General features: G+C 50.9%; 1 protein-coding gene across 1 annotated transcript; it reads right to left on the bottom strand.

Annotated features, from left to right (window-relative positions):
* Nucleotides 1-1,191: 1,191 nt before the first annotated feature.
* Nucleotides 1,192-12,374, bottom strand: LOC144603068 (nuclear factor 7, ovary-like). Its single transcript, XM_078416211.1, has 6 exons — nucleotides 11,962-12,374; nucleotides 9,806-9,901; nucleotides 9,482-9,715; nucleotides 7,079-7,101; nucleotides 6,877-6,995; nucleotides 1,192-1,874 (listed from the first exon to the last, which is right to left on the bottom strand). The coding sequence occupies exons 1-6, from the start codon at nucleotides 12,370-12,372 to the stop codon at nucleotides 1,342-1,344; spliced, it is 1,416 nt and encodes a 471-aa protein (XP_078272337.1). The 5' UTR covers nucleotides 12,373-12,374; the 3' UTR covers nucleotides 1,192-1,341.
* Nucleotides 12,375-21,308: the final 8,934 nt, after the last annotated feature.

Genomic DNA, 21,308 nt, shown 5'->3' with positions numbered 1-21,308 from the left:
CCGCCACGGGGCATTCCGCCCGCACGGGCTATCGGCCCTCCGGGTTTGCCCCTATGCTTTCCAGCGCCGTGACGCCCACCAGGCGCCGCTCCAGAGGCCGTATGAGGGCCCGTATCAGGTGCTGGAGCATGGGCAGACAACCTTTGTGCTGGGCATGGGGGGGGGGGGGGGGGGGGTGGGGTCGTGTCGACTGACTGCGTAAAGCGGGCACATTTGGACATTGACCAGCCTGGGCTGGTTGCCCAGCCTCGGCCGCGAGGTCGCCCCCCCCTTCGCGGCTCCCTCAACCTGTGCCTCCGCCGGCCGACATCCGTACGCGGTCCGGTCGGGATGTGCGCCCGCCGGTGCGTTTCGTGCCTCCTGTTCTGTGGGGGAGGTGGCTCCCAGGGGTCGGGCCATATCACCTCGGTACGGGAACGGACCAGTCCGGGAGCGACCCTTAGCGACAGGGATAAAGGCCAGGGGGTTTAGGGCGCGATCGTTCCCTTGCAGACCCGACTGGACAAGAGAACAACAGCTAATAAAGTCCCTCCCGAAACACCTGGCTCCTCGCCTTCATTTCGGGCTTATCGACGCGCCACAACTTCCAATATTTTCTGTACCTTCCCTTTACCAGCGTTCATCTTTATTCTTCTCACTCCATGTAATTTCTCGCTCCGTTCGTCCTTCCTATTTACACCTCGAATGTATCGCAAAATGCTGGAGTAACTCAGCTGGTCAGGCAGCATCTCAGGAGAGAAGGAATGGGTGACGTTTCGGGTCGAGACCCCACTTCAGACTGAAGAAGGGTCTCGACCCGAAAGGTCACCCATTCCTTCCCTCCTGAGATGCTGCCTGACCTGCTGAGTTACTCCAGCATTTTGTGACACCTTCGATTTGTATCAGCATCTGCAGTTATTTTCCTATTTACACCTGGTCAGTCGGACCTATACCGCCCTCTCCCGGATAAAATCAGCGCCACTTCGTTATACCACAGACGGGCATTAGAATCAGGGGGAGCCCGGAGCTCAGGTCCCGCCGCCCGCGGCCGCTGCCGAACCCGCGGGAAGGGCGATTGTTTCAATCTTTATATTTTCACAAAAGTAATTTCTGTTCCGTTGCCGGACGCGGTGAACTCGTTAAAATGAACGGATCGACAGCTCTGATTTGAGTAGCACTTTATTCCTCTCTTCCCACCTTTACATCCCCCCTGGTTTTATTTCCGCGCTCACTGAGGGTTTTTACGACGCGGAATTTGGGGATTCAATGGGAGCCGTTCAGCGCCGACCTGTTGCCCACCGGGTTTCTGCCCCACAGCCCCTGAGCCCCGCTCCTGACGCCGGTCACGGGACCCGACCCCCTTCACACACCCGGAGCGGAACCGGAGCAGATTCTCAGGCACTGGTTTCCAACCCACGTCCAGAAGAAAGGATAAAGTTTCTCCGTGAATTTATTCCCAGTGAAGGTGTGGAGATGGGACTTGGTGGCCGCGTCGTAAAATGAAACTGTCCCGTACTCGTAACTGAGATGAACTCCCACCCTCCCGGGGATGGGACGGGCGGGGAGACGGGATGGAGGGGAGGTGCCTACGTTAACGTCGTTACCATCTCGCCTGATGCTCCAGACTCCAGTCTCTGGGGTCAGGACGCCCGCACTCTTCCTGTCTACAGACTCTGCGGCGACTCCCAGACTCCAGCCCTGATTGGACCCGATCCCCACCTCCCAGTAATATCTCCCCGATGTGAATCCTTCCGATCCCAGGACGCACGTATTTTGCATAAACCTCTTCCCGGTGTCAGGGAGACTTCGCCAGCAACCGTCATATTGCATGCTCTTGCGATCATCAGACACGTGGAGATGCACATGCGCTGTTTCCACATCCAGGGCGACGGAGACTGGGGGGAGAAGCAGAGAATCAGAGAGTCCCCGGGGGTCAGGGGGGAGACTCGACCTCGGGCACAAACGGTCGGCCAACTGAAAGATTGCGCGGGGTTTTAACGTCGAGTGGAGAAGAAAGCCCTTTTCCGACGTGGTGGAGTTGTATTTGTGCAGAGGTGAGAGAAGACGATGGAGACAGCGAGATGTGGTGACGCCCTCAGAGCAACAGAGCCCGGTTCTTGGTTCTTTGTTCCTCCGAAATATTCCAAACAGGATTTATACCGGAGGTGGCGGGGTATGGACTTAAGGAAGAAGGGCTTCTTGGAGAAGAAGAGCTGCCTTAAATTTAGTTGCGTCTGGTTGAGTAACTACAGTAGGGTGAAGACTATTCCATGCTTTAATTGTGCGAGGGAAGAATGAATTGCTATACTTATCTATCTTGGTAGCTGGCATCTCAAATTGAAGAAAGCCAATGGAATGTTGGCCTTCATAAGAAGGGGAGTTAAGTATAGGAGCAAAGAGGTCCTCCTGCAGTTGTACAGGGCCACCATGAGACCGCACCTGGAATACTGTGTGCAGTTTTGGTCTCCAAATTTGAGGAAGGATATTCTTGCCATTGAGGGCGTGCAGCGTAGGTTTACTAGGTTAATTCCCGGAATAGCGAGACTGTCCTATGTTGAAATACTGGAGCGACTAGGCTTGTATACACTGGAATTTAGAAGGATGAGAGGAGATCTTATCGAAACATATAAGATTATTAAGGGGTTGGACACGTTAGAGGAAGGAAACATGTTCCCAATGTTGGGGGAATCCAGAACCAGGGGCCACAGTTTAAGAATAAGGGGTATGCCATTTAGAACAGAGATGAGGAAAAACTTTTTCAGTCATAGAGTTGTAAATCTGTGGAATTCTCTGCCTCAGAAGGCAGTGGAGGCCAATTCTCTGAATGCACTCAAGAGAGAGCTAAATGGAGCTCTTAAGGATAGCGGAGTCAGTGGGTATGGGGAGAAGGCAGGAACGGGGTACTGATTGAGAATGATCTGCCATTGAATGGTGGTGCTGGCTCGAAGGGCCGAAAGGCCTACTCATGCACCTATTGTCTATTGTCTATTGAATCGAATGCCCTCGTCTACACCCGATGGGTTTGTGTTTGGTGTAGATGTGGTAATCTACGTCGAGCCGACCATTTAACATTTTGTAAAAACAGGTCAAACAATGGGCTTTACGTCTGTCTTGGAGAGTGTTCCCCAGCAATGAATTTAGAAGTTCGGTAACACTCGCTTCTCTCTCATAGGTATTTGTAACAAAACGAGCTGCCTGTCTTTGAACACGTTCGATGGAAGAAATGTTTTTATTTGTGTATGGGTCCCATGCTATTCACTTTGTTCCCTTTATCACGCATCTGTTCACTAGTGCTGCTCGATTGTAATCGTGTATTGTCTTTCTGCCGACTGGTTGGCACACAACATAGGCTTTTCATTGTACCTCGGTGAGCCCGGTGATGGGAGACAATGAGCCGTGTTAGGATGAAGCGGAGGGAACTGAGTGGGATAGAAAGACGAGGAGGAGGAGTTTCGGGATTGCGGGAAGGAGAATCGGGGATGGGAATGATGGACTGCGTTGACTACAAATTGGCATCAAGAACTCCAACAACATCAAACCAGCATTCGGATCGAGCGGATGTGGAGTGGATGTTTACCTAGCAGGACAGTCTGGGATTAGAGCCAAAAGCTTCGTAATAAAAGGACAAATGTTTTGAATGTCTTTAGTCACAGGGTGGCAAATCTGTGGAATTCATGGAAGCAAAAAGCTGTGGAGGCCACATCGATGGATATTTTTAAGGCAGAGAACGACAAAGTCTTGATTAGTAACGTGGTCCTGATAAGGCGTGGAAAAAGGACCTTCAGCTCAACTTGCCCATAGCATCCGCCATGTCCCAGCTACACCAGTCCCACCTGCCTGCGTTTGGCCCATATCCTTCCAAACCTGTCCTATCCATCTACCTGTCTAACTTTCTTGAACGTTAGGATAGTCCGTGCACCAACTACCTCCTCTGGCAACCCGTTCCATACACCCACCACTCTTTGTTAGGACACAATAGACAATAGGTGCAGGAGTAGGCCATTTGGCCCTTTAAGCCAGCACCGCCATTCAATGTGATCATGGCTGATCATTCTCAATCAGTACCCCGTTCCTGCCTTCTCCCCATACCCCCTGACTCCGCTATTCTTAAGAGCTCTATCTAGCTCTCTCATGAATGCATTCAGAGAATTGGCCTCCACTGCTTTCTGGGGCAGAGAATTCCACAGGTTCACAACTCTATGACTGAAAAAGTTTTTCCTCATCTCCGTTTCTAAAGGACCTACCCCTTATTCTTAAACTGTGGCCCCTGGTTCTGGACTCCCCCAACATTGGGAACATGTTTCCTGCCTCTAATGTGTCCAACCCCTTAATAATCTTATACGTTTCGATAAGATCCCCACTCATCCTTCTAAATTCCAGTGTATACAAGCCTAGTCGCTCCAGTCTTTCAAAATATGACAATCCCGCCATTCCGGGATTTAACCTAGTAAACCTACGCTGCACGCCCTCAATAGCAAGAATATCCTTCCTCAAAAATGGATACTGCACACAGTACTCCAGGTGCGGTCTCACTAGGGCCATGTACAACTGCAGAAGGACCTTTTGCTCCTATATTCAACTCCCCTTGTTATGAAGGCCAACATTCCATTGGCTTTCTTCACTGCCTGCTGTACCCGCATGCTTCCTTTCAGTGACTGATGCACTAGAACACCCAGATATCGTTGTATATCCCCTTTTCCTAACTCAGATTCCTATTAAGTCCTTACTCCCTCATCTAAACCCGATGTCCTCTGGTCGCCGATTCACTCACTTTGTTTGTTGTTAAACAGGTTTCAAAAATGCAGTCAACGCTGCCGCAATCTCTTCGCTTGCCACGCCCAATATCCTGGAATATGTTGCAACAGACATGGCGAAATGCCACTTGGGCATCTTACAACTCAGCGGTATGAATATTAATCTCAATAACTTCAAGTAACCCTTGCGTAGGAAGGAACTGCAGATGCTGGTTAATCCGAAGATAGACAGAAAGTGTTGGATTATCTCAACGGGACAGGCGGCCTCTCCGGATAGAAGAAATGGGTGGGTATTCGGGTCTAGACCCTTCTTCAGACTGAAGTCAGGGGAGAGGGAGATACAGATATAAGGTCGTGTAAGGTGTGAAAACGAGACAAAGGGGGTGGAGATCAAGGAATATGTGGAATCAAAGCAAACAGAGACAAAATGTAATCGGAGACAGTCAGACTGGTTGGAGAACTGGGAAGGGGGAGGGATGGAGAGACGGGGAAAGCAAGGGTTACTTGAATTTAGCGAAGTCAATATTCATACCGCTGGGGTATGAAATAGGATGTGCTGTTTCTCCAAACCCTCACTCTGACAGTGGAGGAGGCCCAGGACAGAAAGGTCAGAGTAGGAATGGGAGGGGGAGCTAAAGTGTTTAGCAACTGGGAGATCAGGTAGGCAGAGGCGGACTGAAGAAGGGTCTCGACCCGAAACGTCAGACATTCCTTCTGTCCAGTGATGCTGCCTGTCCCGCTGAGTTACTCCAGCATTGTGTGTATATCTTCGGTTTAAAGCAGCATCTGTAGTTCCTTCCTCCACATCAGTTCAGATATTGAACCTTTGTTACCACCGTACACTATCCGTTCTCTATTGCCTCGTCAGTCTAGGATAATCTCTCTCAATGCAGTTGCGACATTTTCTATCATCAGTGGCACAGTTCTTTAACATCCCTCCCTATCACATCGGAAACACCTGGATCCTGATTCTTTGAGCTATCTGTCCTTCGCCTCTTATCAACCATGTCTTTGCAATGCCTTCAACATCAGAGATCCCTTTAGTAATCGCGACCATACATTCACCCGCTTCACTGCATTGAAATCAGTAGCTTTTAGCACATCAACCCCATTGTGTTCATGAAACCGGCCTTGCGTGTCCGTACTTTCAAATGCATTTGATCCACTCTCCACATTTTCCTCAATCTCCCCCTTGCTGACCTACAAGGTTCCTTGGCGAGTACGGCTGAAGACAATTCGAAAGTGTGTTATACATACGTTGAATCAAGAGGGTATCAATGGAGAGAGGGTGACACTTGTTGGACAAAGGAAGTAATTCATGTCTTAAGTGCCTCACCAGTCCGGTATTAAAGGTATCACAAAATGCTGGAGTAACTCAGCGGGTCAGGCAGCATCTCTGGAGAGAAGGAATGGGTGACGTTTCGGGTCGAGACCCTTCTTCAGACTAATGATTCCTTTCCCCTGCAACCGCAGGAGATGCAACACCTGTCCCTTTACCTCCCCCCTCAACTCCATCCAAGGACCCAAACAGTTTTTCCGGGTGAGACAGAGGTTCACCTGCACCTCCTCCAATCTCATCTATTGTATCCGCTGCTTTAGATGTCAACTTCTTTACATCGGCGAAACCAAACGCAGGCTCGGCAATCGTTTCGCTCAACACCTTCGCTCAGTCCGCCATAACCAACCTGATGTCCCGGTGGCTGAGCACTTCAACACCCCTTCCCACTCTCAGTCTGACCTTTCTGTCATGGGCCTCCTCCAGTACCATAGTGAGGCCCACCGGAAATTGGAGGAACAGCACCTCATATTTCGCATGGGCAGCTTGCAGCCCAGCGGTATGAACATTGACTTCTCCAACTTTAGACAGTTCCTCTGTCCCTCTCTTCCCCTCCCCCTTCCCAGTTCTCCCTCTAACTTCCTGTCTCCACCATTATCCTTCCTTTGTCCCGCCGCCCCTGACATCAGTCTGAAGAAGGGTGTTGACCCGAAACGTCACCCATTCCTTCTCTCCTGAGATGCTGCCTGACCCGCTGAGTTACTCCTGCATTTTGTGAACAAATACCTTTGATTCCGGTAGTAAATAGACCCTTTACATATAACTGATACTTCAATATCTCCAATGGGCTTTTTTTTTAGGTTTTACCTCTTGTAATGCCATCGGGCACTTCCGTGAACACCGTGTTCAACAAAAATGGGTGATCAAACTTTTCAACGGCCAGGGCACCCTCTGCTACTGACAGCGTCAGGGCTTCATCGCTCACACTGCATTAATTAAACAACCAGTTAGAAGACCAACGTCCAATGTTTCCTGAGTTATATTACAAAAACAACACAGCGAGCCTCACCTCCTCTTCCGAAGAGTTTCCTCCTGAAATACATAACAACAGAAAGACCAATTAATTTCCACATCGTGACAGCAGGAAGTTCAGCCAAATTGTTACAATTTGCCAACAGATCCCGGCTTCCACTGCTGGTGTAGGTTCTTGACCCAGAACATCTACCAACCTTTACCCCCACCTCTTTGTATTCACTGGAGTTTAGAAGAATGAGAGGGGATCTTATAGAAACATGTAAAATTATAAAAGGACTGGACAAGCTAGATGCAGGAAAAATGTTCCCAATGTTGGGTGAGTCCAGAACCAGGGGCCACAGTCTCACAATAAAGGGAAGGCCATTTAATACTGAGGTGAGAAGAACTTTTTCACCCAGAGAGTTGTGAATTTGTGGAATTCTCTGCTTTTGCAGTTGCAGCTCCTGGACTGTGGAACAGCATCCCTCTCCCCATCATATCATATCATATCATATCATATATATACAGCCGGAAACAGGCCTTTTCGGCCCTCCAAGTCCGTGCCGCCCAGTGATCCCTGTACATTAACACTATCCTACACCCACTAGGGACAATTTTTACATTTTACCCAGCCAATTAACCTACATACCTGTACGTCTTTGGAACTGTCCCCCTCCATCGACTCCTTTAAGTCCAGGCTCAAAACCTATTTCTACTCCCTAGCGTTTGAGGCCCTCTGAGGGGGCGCTGTGAACTGTTTATGTATGTGCTGTTATCTTTGTGTGCCATTGTATGTTCGTTTCTTAGTACCTGAACTGATGTGCGGCACTTTGGTCAATGTGGGTTCTTTTTAAATGTGCTATACAAATAAATTTGAATTGACTTGACTTGACTTGACCGAGGGCAGTAGAAGCCAAATCACTGGCTCGAAAGGCTGAATGGCCTCCTCCTGCACATATTTTCCATGTTTCTATGCTTGCAAAAGTTATTTCGCCAGCTTGTGAGGAGATATTACGTGAGTCTGCGTGAGAATTAGGCCCAGTTAACATGGAAAAATATTACTAGCTCAGTGTAATAACTGCTGATCTAGAGTAGAGTGCAGCTGTGCTTGTGTAAGGAAAGCAGTAACTATGGCCCTGGAACAAACGCACCATTTATTCAGAGACACAAGACATGGCGGATTTGGGAGTAGGCATGTACCGATGATGCTTCGGTACTGGAGCCTTCTTGTGTCTTGTGGAGTAGAGGGGGTAGAGCTGGAAAAGAGGGGGAAGGGGAAGGACTCAGTGCAAGTATTGGCAATTGACAGGTGGATTCGGCTGAGGAAGGACGTTGGTGAGATGGACGGAGATATCCACCGCCGTGGAGATGGGGACAAAGATGGCCTCAGGATTGGAATATGATCAGGATGAAAGATGGTGAATAGAACAAAATGCTTGTCAAAATGTACCGTTGGAATCACTCCCATTCGTGACTGAAATGGCACAGAGGAGGCTGAGGGTGGGTAATGACTGGATCAGGGGAACATTGAAAATATTGTCAGAAGTGCGAAAGAAATTAAAACTGTCGAATTCCATTTGTACGGCCCCTAAAATAGCGATAAACCCAGATTTTTTACCATCTACTATGGACTCAGGGTATAACAATTGGTCAAACAAGGGGTTAATATATATCGCACAAGTGTTTAATGGACAGATCATGAAGTCATTCGAACAACTTGCACAGGAATTTAATCTACCAGCTCAAGATGGTGAATTTAATGGAAGGGGAGGGTTGGATGTCTACAGGAGAGAACGTGCTGGGAGCTAAACAGAAAGGTTTAGGAGATCATCGGATGGAGCAGGGGGTATAAACGTGATGGCGGGGCCTAGGGGTGAAAAGAAATATGGAGGGTTGTGGGGAACAGGGAGACTTGATGGGGATTAGATTGACCTATAATAGGATAATTCAGTGTACACGAGTCTGAAGAAGGGTCTCGACCCGAAACGTCATCACTTCCTTCTATCCAGAGATGCTGCCTGTCCCGCTGAGTTACTCCAGCATTTTGTGTCTCTTCAGGGTAAAGGCTTTTGGTGTGTTTGCTATTTAGAATATGAGGTAATTTACTTCCCTACAACTATTCTAATTTGTTCATTGGGTTGTTTAAATTAATACTGACTAGCTAATCAATTTATTCCATCGTAGGGGAGGTGCCTTCCCAATCTCGTTGTACCCCTGTACAATGACAATAAAGATATATTGTATTGTATTGTATGTGATTTGTTTAAATCAGCCCCGAATTAAAGCACAATGCTGAATTTATTTCAAAAGTCGCCCACTATTTTGTGATGTTGGAAAATAACTGCAGATGCTGGTACAAATTGAAGGTATCACAAAATGCTGGAGTAACTCAGCAGGTCTGAAGAAGGGTCTCGACCCGAAACTTACTCTAAACCAAACTGAAAATGTAACCCCTTACCTTCAGAAACATCAAACTGTCCGTTAGGTTCAGCTGATCCTGTAGCTTCAAGCATTTCTCAGGCATAGAGTTTATCTCCTCTTGAATCGCTCGGAGATTCTTTTCCATTGGATTTAGAACACTGTTCTCTTCTTCCAGAAGATCCTTGAGAAAGAGGAGCTCTTTCTCATTGAGAATCTGGCGCAGTTCAGCAAATACCGATGTGATGTAGGTCACCAGGTTCTGATACTGTTCCTGTCAAATGAAAGGTGAAGGTCAATATTATCGAGCCTGGAATCTAAGACAAATAGCACAAGATCAGAGAAGGGAAATTGGAAACCTTACCTGGACTCCAGAAATCTTCACTTTCTGTTGCTGCTCCATTTCCTCCATCGCTGATTTATTTTTTGTGAGAGTTTCCAAAGATGTTTTAATCTTCTCCTGGGATTGAGGTTCAGATTCAGTGAGTAAAAGAATTAGACCAGACGGAACCAATGGACTGCAGACACGGAACTGTACATGAACGTTTACAAAAAGACACAGACTGCTGGGGAACTTGGCGGGTCAGGAAGCGTATGGGGGGTAGGGGAGGGGGGAGAGGAGAGGGGGAAGGGGGCGAGGGATGGAGGAGAGGGTGCTGCACCAATGCAGGAGAGGTTTGGGCCCAGTAACTTGGTCTAGTAAGGCAAGGCAAGTTTATTTATATAGCACATTTCATACAGCAATGGCAATTCAAAGTGAGCATAAAAATACAGAACAAGGAGAAAAGGTAGGAAAATACAAATAATAAGAGTAATAAGATAAATGAAAAAGTTATGTAAGATTAATAGAGGATGATTAATAGAGTAATAGTTGGGAATTAAAGTGTCGTGGGTGGTGTGGGTTTGTTATGTATGTATGTAGTTTGGTTACCTACAAACTGTAAATGTTAATGTTTATGCTGAAGGAATTACACGAGAAATTCCAAGCTTCACAATTGGAATTTGAGGAGCATTTCCTTCAGTTTGCAATCAAGCAAAACATAAGCCCAGGCCAGAAAAGTCAGCGCAGTAATGCAAAGGAGAGTTGAACTGGTTAGCAACCGGTAGATCCATCGGGGCTTGGCAGGAGTACTCGCGGAAATGGTGGCTCAATCTACCCTCTCGCCTCGCCGGTGTAATGGAGGTCACGTCGGGAACAGAGGATGCAGTGGGTGAGGGTCACAGGTGGTGCACGAAAACCCCCCTCTCTCTCTCTCACTGTCAGGGGTCCCTTGATGGGTGTAAGACAGACAGAAAGCAAAGAGTGGGGATAAATGGGTCCCCTTTCAGAATGGCAGGCAGTGACTAGTGGGGTACCGCAAGGCTCAGTGCTGGGACCGCAGCTATTTACAATATACATTAATGACTTGGATGAAGGGATTAAAAGTACCATTAGCAAATTTGCAGATGATACAAAGCTGGGTGGTAGAGTGAACTGTGAGGAAGATGCTATGAGGTTGCAGGGTGACTTGGACAGGCTGTGTGAGTGGGCGGATGCATGGCAGATGCAGTTTAATGTGAATAAGTGTGAGGTTATCCACTTTGGTGGTAAGAATAGGAAGGCAGAGTATTATCTGAATGGTGTCAAGTTAGGAACAGGGGATGTACAACGAGATCTGGGTGTCCAAGTGCATCAGTCACTGAAAGGAAGCATGCAGGTACATCAGGCAGTGAAGAAAGCCAATGGAATGTTGGCCTTCATAACAAGAGGAGTTGCGTATAGGAGCAAAGAGGTCCTTCTGCAGTTGTACAGGGCCCTAGTGAGATTGCACCTGGAGTACTGTGTGCAGTTTTGGTCTCCAAATTTGAGGAAGGATATTCTTGCTATTGAGGGCGTGCAGCGTAGGTTTACTAGGTTAATTCCCGGAATGGCGGGACTATCATATGTTGAAAGACTGGAGCGACTAGGCTTGCATAGACTGGGATTTAGAAGGATGAGAGGAGATCTTATCGAAACGTATAAGATCATTAAGGGGTTAGACACGTTAGAGGCAGGAAACATGTTCCCAATGTTGGGGGAGTCCAGAACAAGGAGCCACAGTTTAAGAATAAGGGGTAGGCCATTTAGAACTGAAATGAGGAAAAACTTTTTCAGTCAGAGAGTTGTGAATCTGTGGAATTCTCTGCCTCAGAAGGCAGTGGAGGCCAATTCTCTGAATGCATTCAAGAGAGAGCTGGATAGAGCTCTTAAGGATAGCGGAGTCAGGGGGGATGGGGAGAAGGCAGGAACGGAGTACTGATTGAGAATGATCAGCCATGATCACATTGAATGGCGGTGCTGGCTCGAAGGGCCGAATGGCCTCCTCCTGCACCTATTGTCTGTTGTAAGGGAGAAGGTATAGGCACAGGTGTCTCATGTCTTACTGTAGGTGGGGCGGGTACATGGGGAAGGGGTGGTTCGTGTGGGAAACTGAGTGCAAAACAGCAGTCTCTGCGAAAGGCGGAAATGGAAAATCACCAGATGCTCTTTGCTTTTTTTACCTTGAAGATTTCCACTGCTTCTTTAATCGGCATGAAGAGGTGCTCTCTGTGTTCCCGCGCGTCTCGGCAGATCAGGCAGATTAGTTGCTTGTCTGTTTCGCAAAACAGCTTCAGTTCTTCCTGGTGTTCCTCGCAGTGAAGTTTACTTTTCTTGCTTTCCGTTTTCGGGCTGAGTGTTCGAGCTTTCTCGGTGATACTCACCAGGGTCCGATTCATCCTGAGGCTGCGGTCTGCAAACTCCTCTCTACACTCCGGGCAGGAGTTTCTCCCCTCCCTGTCCCAACTCTGCGTGATGCAGGAGCGGCAGAAGTTGTGCCCGCACTCCAGTGACACCGGATGGGTGAACAAATCCAGGCAGATGGGACAAACCACGTCCTCGGTCCAACACTCGGACTGAGCCATCGAAGCCATTTTCAATTCACACAACTTACTGGTTCACGCCGAGCCCTGGAGTATCGCGAGTGTTCAAATGTGCGCTGGCAGCAAAGGCTGAACAATACTAATAAACAACACCAAGTCAAGTCAAGTTTATTTGTCACATACACATACAAGATGTGCAGTGACATGAAAGTGTCAACGCCTGCGGATTGTAGAAAAAAATTACAATTACAGCATAAAAATTAAAATTAATAGATTTTTAAAAATTCTTTGGAGATATAATAGTTAACAGTCCCGATGGCCTGTGGGAAGAAACTCCATCGCATCTGAAGAAGCCTGAAGAAGGGTCTCGACCCGAAACGTCACCCATTCCTTCTCTCCAGAGACCCTGCCTGACCCGTTGAGTTACTCCAGCATTTTGTGTCCACTGGCATCTCATATTTCGCTTGGGCAGCTTGCAGCCCAGTCGTATGAATATTGATTTCTGTAATTTCCAGTAACTCCAGCATTCCCTCTCTCTCTATCTCCCCACTCAAGTTGCACTAGCTTCTCGTTTTCACTCAACAAACAGCTAATAATGGCCTGTTTCCTTTATAATCGTTACGTTTTTGCATATCTTTCATTCATTGTTCTTTATCTCTTGGTTGGTGCAGCGTGTGGGCGGGGCCCAGGAGCGGTTGGAGCAGCATGTGGGCGGGGCCCAGGAGCGGGCGGAGCAGCGTGTGGGCGGGGCACTGGAGCGGTTGGTGCAGCGTGTGCTCGGGGCCCAGGAGCGGTTGGTGCAGCGTGTGGGCGGGGCCCAGGAGCGGCGGTTGGTGCAGCGTTGGTTTAAAAATGTTCCCTCACACTTCAAAAGAAGTGGTCTTTAGGAAGCCGCTGATTGGTGGAAGCGGACTAGAGGAAGCAGCTGATTGGGCGTAACCCCAGGGTTGTATTTCTGCTTTTTGTTCGTACTTTTAGTTAAGGGTTCAGTGAGTTCAGGGTTCAGTGAGTTCAGGGTTCAGTGAGTTCAGGGTTCAGTGAGTTAAGGGTTCAGTGAGTTCAGGGTTCAGTGAGTTCAGGGTTCAGTGAGTTAAGGGTTCAGTGAGTTAAGGGTTCAGTGAGTTGAGGGTTCAGTGAGTTCAGGGTTTAATGAGTTCAGGGTTCAGTGTTTTTTAGTAAAGGTACAGTTTAAAGCAAGGGTGTCAAACTCATTTTCACCCCGGGCCACATCAGCATTATGGTTGCCCTCAAAGGGCCGTTTGTAACTGTAAGACTGTATAAATGTAACTAATCCATAACATATTGTTAAATAACTGTCTGCATTTGATTATTATTTATTGAAATGAACAAATATTGTACATGCATTAACATAAATGTAAAAATATATGTAAGCACATTGACAAATTGAGCCCGTTCTTCGTAGGGTTTCCATTTCGACCTGGGGAAATCGCGTTTTTTCTTTAAAATAAATTGTCTCTTAAAAAGAATCTCAAAGGGGGGGGGGGGGGGTGGGGTGGAGAGGGGAGGGGTGGGTGAGATGGGGAAAGGGGAGAGGGATCCTCTGACACCGTCCTGCCAGCGGCCATCTTCTTTCTCCTTCACTGTGGTGCCGTGCTCCTCCAGGGGAGGGGGAGCGCAATTAAAGGCGGTACAGGGAAGGGGAGAGGGTGTGACCGAGGAGCCTTGGACCCAAAGCCTCTCCTGTATTGGTGTAGCATCCTCAACCCCCTACTCAATCCCCCTTATCCCTCCTCTCCCTACCCCCCACTCTCCCATTTTCCCTGACCCCCACTGCCCCCCTTCTCCCCCACCCACTCTCTCACCCCCCCATCAACACCCCCTCCTCCCCCCCACCCCCACTCTTCTCTCCTCCCCACCCCACCTTCCTCCCCAGTAGCACTCTCCCTCCAAACCCCACTCGCACTCTCCTCCACCCCCCCATTCCCCACCACTCTCTCCTCCCCCCACCCCCCACTCTCTCCTCCCCCGCCCCACTCTCTCCTTCCCATCCCCCCTTTCCGACCCTCTCCCCTCCTCCATCCCCCCTTTCCCCCACTCCCCTCCCCCACATTCTGTCCTCCCCCAGCCCCACTCTCCCCAGCCCCACTATCTCCTCCACCCCTCCTCACCCACCCCCGCCTCCCACACTCTCTCCTCCCCTCACCCCCCTCCCACCCACCCACTCGCCCCACCTGCATTCTCACCGTCCCCCTCTCCCCCACCCCCACTGTCCCCCTACCCCCCATTCTCTTCCCCCACCACCACCCCCTTCCCCCCGCACTCCCTCTCTCCTCCCCCCACCCTCCCCCTCCTTTCACTCTCACTGTCCCCACCTTCTCCCTCTTTGCTTCCCCCACTCTTCCCTGACCCCCACTATCCCCCTTCCCCCCACCCCCACTCTCTCTTCCCCCACCACCACCCCCCTCACCAGTCCCACTCTCCCACCCACCCCCACTCTCTGCTCCTCCCACCCTCCCCCTCCCCCCAACTCTCCCCTCTTCCCTGACCCCCACTGTTCCCCTTCCCCCACCCCCGCTCTCTCTTCCCCCAACCACCCCCGCTGTCCCCCTCCCCAGTCCCACTCTCCCCCTACTCTCTCCTCACCCACTCCCCCCTTTCCCCACCACCCCTTTCCCCCACTCTCTCCTCCCCCCATTCTCTCCTCCACCCCCCCCCCTCCTACCCCCACCCGCCCCCCACGTCCCCTCCCCTCCGTGGAGCCGTTGGCGGCGAAAGGCACTTACCGAACGTGCAGGGAGGAGGAGGGAGCCCCGGACTACTCGAGTTGGGTGGCGGAGGTGGGACTACTCGAGTCGGACGGCCGCGGGTCTGGGAGAGTGGGGAGGGGAGAGAAGTGAGAGGAGAGAGGAGAGAGGCGCGGCGGGGGATGCGCACAAGATGGCGGAGCATGAGGAGACCAGCGAGGTCACGTGGGAACGCGACCATGGGGATTGGTCCAGGGAGTGACATCGCTGATTGGCCAGCGATGTCATGTGCGCGTTTGGCGCCCGATTTAGTTAGTTCGGCGAAGTCTTCAAGGAAGACAGTAAGTTTTGTGATGGTTGTCCTTTACCTTGTTGTTTAACTCTGTATTCGAATATTGCGGTTGCAATAAACTTCTTCTACAACCAACAAGTTTCGGACTCGCCATATTGGTGACCCCGACGTGATCTGGACGATCACCGACTGAGCAGGAACCCGACGCCTCGTTGACGATGACCGCGCCGGGCACACCAGAGTCAAGCGCGGCAAGCGTTCATCTTCCGTTGTTTTGGACGCACGCACCGCAAGCTTGGTTTATCCACACCGAGGCTCAATTTCATATAAAGAAGGTGTCGGACGAATCCACGATGTACTACTACCTCGTCAGCGCTCTATCGCCGGACACAACCAAGCGCGTGATGCGGTTCATCGTGAATCCACCTGTGGAAAACAAGTACGAGGCCATGAAGAAGGTATTACTGCGAACCTTCGGGTTTAATAAGCATGGTGGTGCGGCAAAACTTCTGCACCTACCGGATCTTGGAGACCAACTGCCTTCCGTCCTCATGGCCGAAATGATGATGCTAGCCGGTGAGCATACGGATTGTCCTATGTTCGAACAGGCATTCCGCGAGAAACTTCCCGAGGATGTCCGACTGCTGCTCACGGATTGTTCTTTTAAGGACCCCGAAGCATATGCAGAGAAAGCGGACGTGCTCATAGCGGCAAAAAACAAGGCAAGTGGTTCGATCAACAAAGTCTCGACATCAGTGACCACGCCACAGCGACGGCAAGATGGCGCCACGTCTCCCGCCAATTCTCCGAAAGCCCGCCAAAAAGATCCGCACAAGCGCGGCTGGTGCTATTATCACCTACGATGGGGTAACGAATCCCGCAACTGCCGTTTGCCTTGTAGCTTCGCGGGAAATGCCTCGGCCGGTCGTACATAGGGGCAGTTACGATTGGCCAGAACCGGCGCCTCTATGTCCATGATCGATTCACGGACACAGAATTTTTGGTAGACACGGGAGCCATCGTCAGCATAGTGCCGCCGACCGACCTCGAAACCAGATCGGGTAAGACAGGTCCCACCCTCATCGCGGTTAATGGCAGCCCAATTCGCACTTTCGGTACACGGAAGATGTCCCTTGTGTTAGGCCTCCGCACGTACGAATGGCCATTCATCATAGCCGACGTCAAACAAGCGATCCTGGGCGCAGATTTTCTCTGGGCTTTTTCACTGGTTCCTGATGTCCGCGGTAACGACCTCTGACCCTCCGCCGAAGGTGAGCACGTCGCTCCGACAATCGCCTCCTCGCCCAGCCCTACTGTCCAGGCCGTCGTCGCGGCCCCCGACTCGTATGCTGCGATTCTGGCAGAGTTTCCAGAGCTGCTCGTCCAACGTTTTGACACGCCTTCGGCTAAGCACGGTGTGGTCCATCACATCCGCACCGAAGGCCCTCCCGTTTTCGCTCGGGCCAGGAGACTACCGCCAGACAAACTGGTGGTGGCAAGGGCGGAGTTCAGGAAGATGGAGGAAATGGGAATTGTCCGTCAGTCTGACAGCCCGTGGGCCTCGCCGTTACACATGGTCTCCAAGGCATCTGGGGGGTGGAGACCATGTGGCGATTATCGGCGTCTCAATGCTGTCACCACGGCTGATCGCTACCCCATACCGCACCTACAGGATTTTTCATCTGGGCTGGAAGGAGCGGTGGTGTTTTCCAAAATCGATTTGGTGCGAGGATACCATCAGATTCCGGTGCGACCGGAGGACATACAGAAAACTGCAACAATTACTCCGTTCGGGTTGTTTGAATGGTTGCGTATGCCTTTCGGTTTAAAGAACGCGGCACAGGCTTTCCAGCGACTGATGGACCGCGTGGGCCGGGGTTTACCCTTTTTGTTTATTTATTTAGACGACATCCTGGTCGCCAGCCCCTCAGTGCAGGAACACCAGGCCCATTTGCGGACCGTGTTCCAGCGGCTCCAAGACCACGGGCTCGTTATCCAACCCTCCAAATGTCAATTCGGCCTTCCTGCTCCTGATTTTCTAGGGCACAGAATTACCCCTGCCGGCGCCTCCCCTTTGCCTGAGAAGGTGGAGGCTATCCGGGCATTTCCCAGGCCCACCACAGTAAAAGGGCTACAGGAGTTCGTAGGCATGGTTAATTTCTACCATAGGTTCGTTCCGGCAGCTGCGCGAGTCATGCGCCCACTCTTCCAATGCCTGGCAGGGAATCCGGTAGAGTTGTTGTGGTCCCCGGCCGCAGAGTCGGCTTTTACAGCAGCTAAGGCAGCCTTGGCAGACGCCACCATGTTGGTCCATCCAAGCCCCTCCGCCCCCACGGCCCTGACGGTTGACGCCTCTGACGTGGCGGTGGGCGGGGTTCTGGAGCAGCAGGTCGGTGGCCGTTGGCAGCCTTTAGCGTTTTTCAGCCGGCAACTAAATTCGGCCGAGCTGAAGTATAGCGCATTTGACCGAGAGCTTCTGGCTCTCTATTTAGCTGTTCGTCATTTCAGGTACTTCCTCGAGGGCCGCCCATTTGTGGCATTTACGGACCACAAGCCATTAACATTTGCTTTTTTGAAATTGTCTGACCCATGGTCGGCCCGCCAGCAGCGGCACCTGACTGCTATCTCCGAATTTACCACCGATGTCCGTCATGTCGCGGGTAAGCTTAATGCCGTTGCTGACGCCCTGTCTAGACCTGCTTTTCCCCCTATTTCGGCGGTGGACTGCGAAGTGGATCCCCAGGAGCTTGCGGAGGCACAGCTCCTAGCGGATACTGTTTCGGCTTACCGGTCCACCACTTCGGGATTGAAGTTGGCCCAGGTAGCCTATGGGTCGGAAGGCACGAAAGTCTGGTGCGATGTTTCTCTTCCCCGTCCCAGACCGGTAGTACCGCCCTCCCTTCAGCGCCGGGTTTTTGATGCCATTCATGGGCTGGCGCACCCGTCCATCCGCTCCACCTCGGCCTTGGTAGCAGCGAGGTTTGTCTGGCATGGCCTGCGGAAACAGGTAGCGGGGTGGGCACGTTCCTGCGTGCCCTGTCAGACCGCTAAAGTCCAGCGCCACGTCCAGCCCCCCGTACAGGATTTCGAGGTCCCGGCTGTTCGTTTTTTCCACATCCACGTGGATTTGGTCGGGCCTTTGCCTTCCTCCCGGGGCTACACCCACCTCCTCACGGTGGTGGATCGGTTCACCCGTTGGCCAGAGGCTTTCCCATTGTTTGATATTTCGTCAGCGTCTTGTGCTAGGACTTTGGCCCTTCATTGGGTAGCTCGTTTCGGGGTCCCGGCAGTTATTACCACTGACAGAGGGCCACAGTTCACTTCGTCCCTCTGGGCCGCGCTGGCAGAAATGTACGGGTCCAAGTTACAACCCACGACTGCATACCACCCCCAGGCAAATGGACTCGTAGAAAGGTTCCACCGCCAACTTAAGGCATCCCTCAGTGCAAGGCTTGAAGGCCCGGACTGGGTAGACCAACTCCCCTGGGTTCTTCTGGGCATCCGGACTGCTCCTAAGCTAGATCTCGGTGCGTCGTCCGCAGAGCTAGTATATGGCTCGACACTTCGAGTACCCGGAGATCTGTTTCCGGACCCTTCAGACCAGCTGCCTGCAGTCCCATCAGTGTTAGCATCTCTCCGGGAACGGGTGGGCTCCCTGGCTCCAGTTCCGACTTCACGTCATGGGTGTCCCATGGTACATGAACCGTCTTCCCTGAAGGACTGTGAGTTTGTTTTTCTGCGTAAAGATGCCTATCGCGCCCCGTTGCAGAGGGTCTATCAAGGGCCGTTCCGGGTTTTGCGTAAGGGAACGGCTACCTTCACCTTAGACATGGGCGGCAAGAGTGAGCTCGTCTCGGTGTCCCGGCTCAAACCTGCCCATTTGGATCCGGATCAACCAGTCCTGGTCGGTCAAACCCCTAGGAGAGGCCGACCTCCGTTAGTTCCGCTCAGTCCAGGACCCCCCGTTCCGACAGTTCCTCCAGGACCCCCCGTTCCGGCAGTTCCTCCAGGACCCCCCGTTCCGGTAGTTCCTCCAGAACCTCCCGTTCCGGCTGTTCCGCCGAGTCCGGAACCTCCGGCTCCTGTGGTTCAGGCTGTCCCTCTCCGTACTCGTTATGGTCGCGAAATCCGGCTCCCTCCTAGGTTCCGCACCTCGGGTTCTGGGGGGGGGTCATGTAGCGACCATAGAGAATGGTCCAGGTCGTCGAACCCTCGGATTGGCCAGCGAGGTCACGTGGGAACGCGACCATGGGGATTGGTCCAGGGAGTGACATCGCTGATTGGCCAGCGATGTCATGTGCGCGTTTGGCGCCCGATTTAGGTAGTTCGGCGAAGTCTTCAAGGAAGACAGTAAGTTTTGTGATGGTTGTCCTTTACCTTGTTGTTTAACTCTGTATTCGAATATTGCGGTTGCAATAAACTTCTTCTACAACCAACAAGTTTCGGACTCGCCATACCGCCAACTTTCTGAGGTCGCGACGGGGCCGTCGGTGGCAGCGACCGCTGAAGGAGGAGGAGGAGAAGCTGCCCGGTCCCGCTGAGCCCGGGCGGGAGGGGGGACTCCAGGACGCCGTGCCCGTGGATTGAAGGGACGGAAGGGAAGGATGAGGACCATCAGTCCGACCATCTCCCTCCTGCTCGGGAGTGTCCCCCGGATGAGGTAGAGTGAGGAGAGGCCGTGCCGTCAGACGCACAGCACTTTGCAAAATGTGTTTAGAAATGAGAGTTTGAAAGTTAAAAATGTCTGTAACTTAAAAGATATTCGACCAATGACAATTAAGCTCTCGCGGGCCACATAAAATGACGTGGCGGGCCGCATTCGGCCCGCGGGCCTTGTGTTTGACACATGTGCTGTAAGCAAACACGATACAGAAATATATTATGTTAACCTTCAACATTCATTTGACAGGAAGAGTCACACAGCCTTCAGTCCCATGTCACATCCCAGTTTGCTAAATTGCACCAGATTATCACTGAGAAAGAAAAGTACTTCCTCAAAGATATCCGAGAAGATGAGGAGCGGATTCTAAATCTAATGGAGAAAAATCTTCGGGAGATTCAAGAGAATTTAAATTCTAATCAGGAGGAACTCCTACGTTTACAGGAACGGATGGAACAAAAAGACAGCGTGAAATTTCTAATTTCGAAGGTGCCCTTCGAGCGAGCACCGCCATTCAATGTGATCATGGCTGATCATTCTCTATCAGTACCCAGTTCCTGCCTTCTCCACATACCCCCTGACTCCGCTATCCTTAAGTGCTCTATCTAGCTCTCTCTTGAATGCATTCAGAGAATTGGCCTCCACTGTCTTCGGAGGCTGAGAATTCCACAGATTCATAACTCTCTGACTGAAAAAGTTTTTACTCATCTCTGTTCTATATGGCCTACACCTTATTCTTAAACTGTGGCCCCTTGTTCTGGACTCCCCCAACATTGGGAACATGTTTCCTGCCTCTAACGTGTCCAACCCCTTAATAATCTTATACGTTTCGATAAGATCTCCTTTCATCCTTCTAAATTCCAATGTATACAATCCGAGTTGCTCCAGTCTTTCAACATATGATGGTCCCACCATTCCGGGAATTAACCTAGTAAACCTACGCTGCACGTCCTCAATAGCAAGAATATCATTCCTCAAATTTGGACACCAAAACTGCACACAGTACTCCAGTTGCGGTCTCACTAGAGCCCTGTACAACTGCAGAAGGGCCTCTTTTCTCCTATACTCAACTCCTCTTGTTATGAAGGCCAACATTCCATTGGCTTTCTTCACTGCCTGCTCTTCCTGCATGCTTCCTTTCAGTGACTGATTTACTAGGACACCCAGATCTCGTTGTACGTCCCCTGTTCCTAACTTGACACCATTCAGATAATACTCTGCCTTCCTATTCTTACCACCAAAGTGGATAACCTCACACTTATCCACATTAAACTGCATCTGTCTTGCATCCGCCCACTCACACAACCTGTCCAAGGCAACCTGCAAACTC

The sequence above is a fragment of the Rhinoraja longicauda genome, chromosome 19, assembly GCF_053455715.1.
Source record: "Rhinoraja longicauda isolate Sanriku21f chromosome 19, sRhiLon1.1, whole genome shotgun sequence".
NCBI lineage: Eukaryota > Metazoa > Chordata > Chondrichthyes > Rajiformes > Arhynchobatidae > Rhinoraja > Rhinoraja longicauda.
The sequence above is the reverse complement of the archived record's forward strand: the minus strand, read 5'-3'. Positions and strand labels throughout refer to the sequence as shown.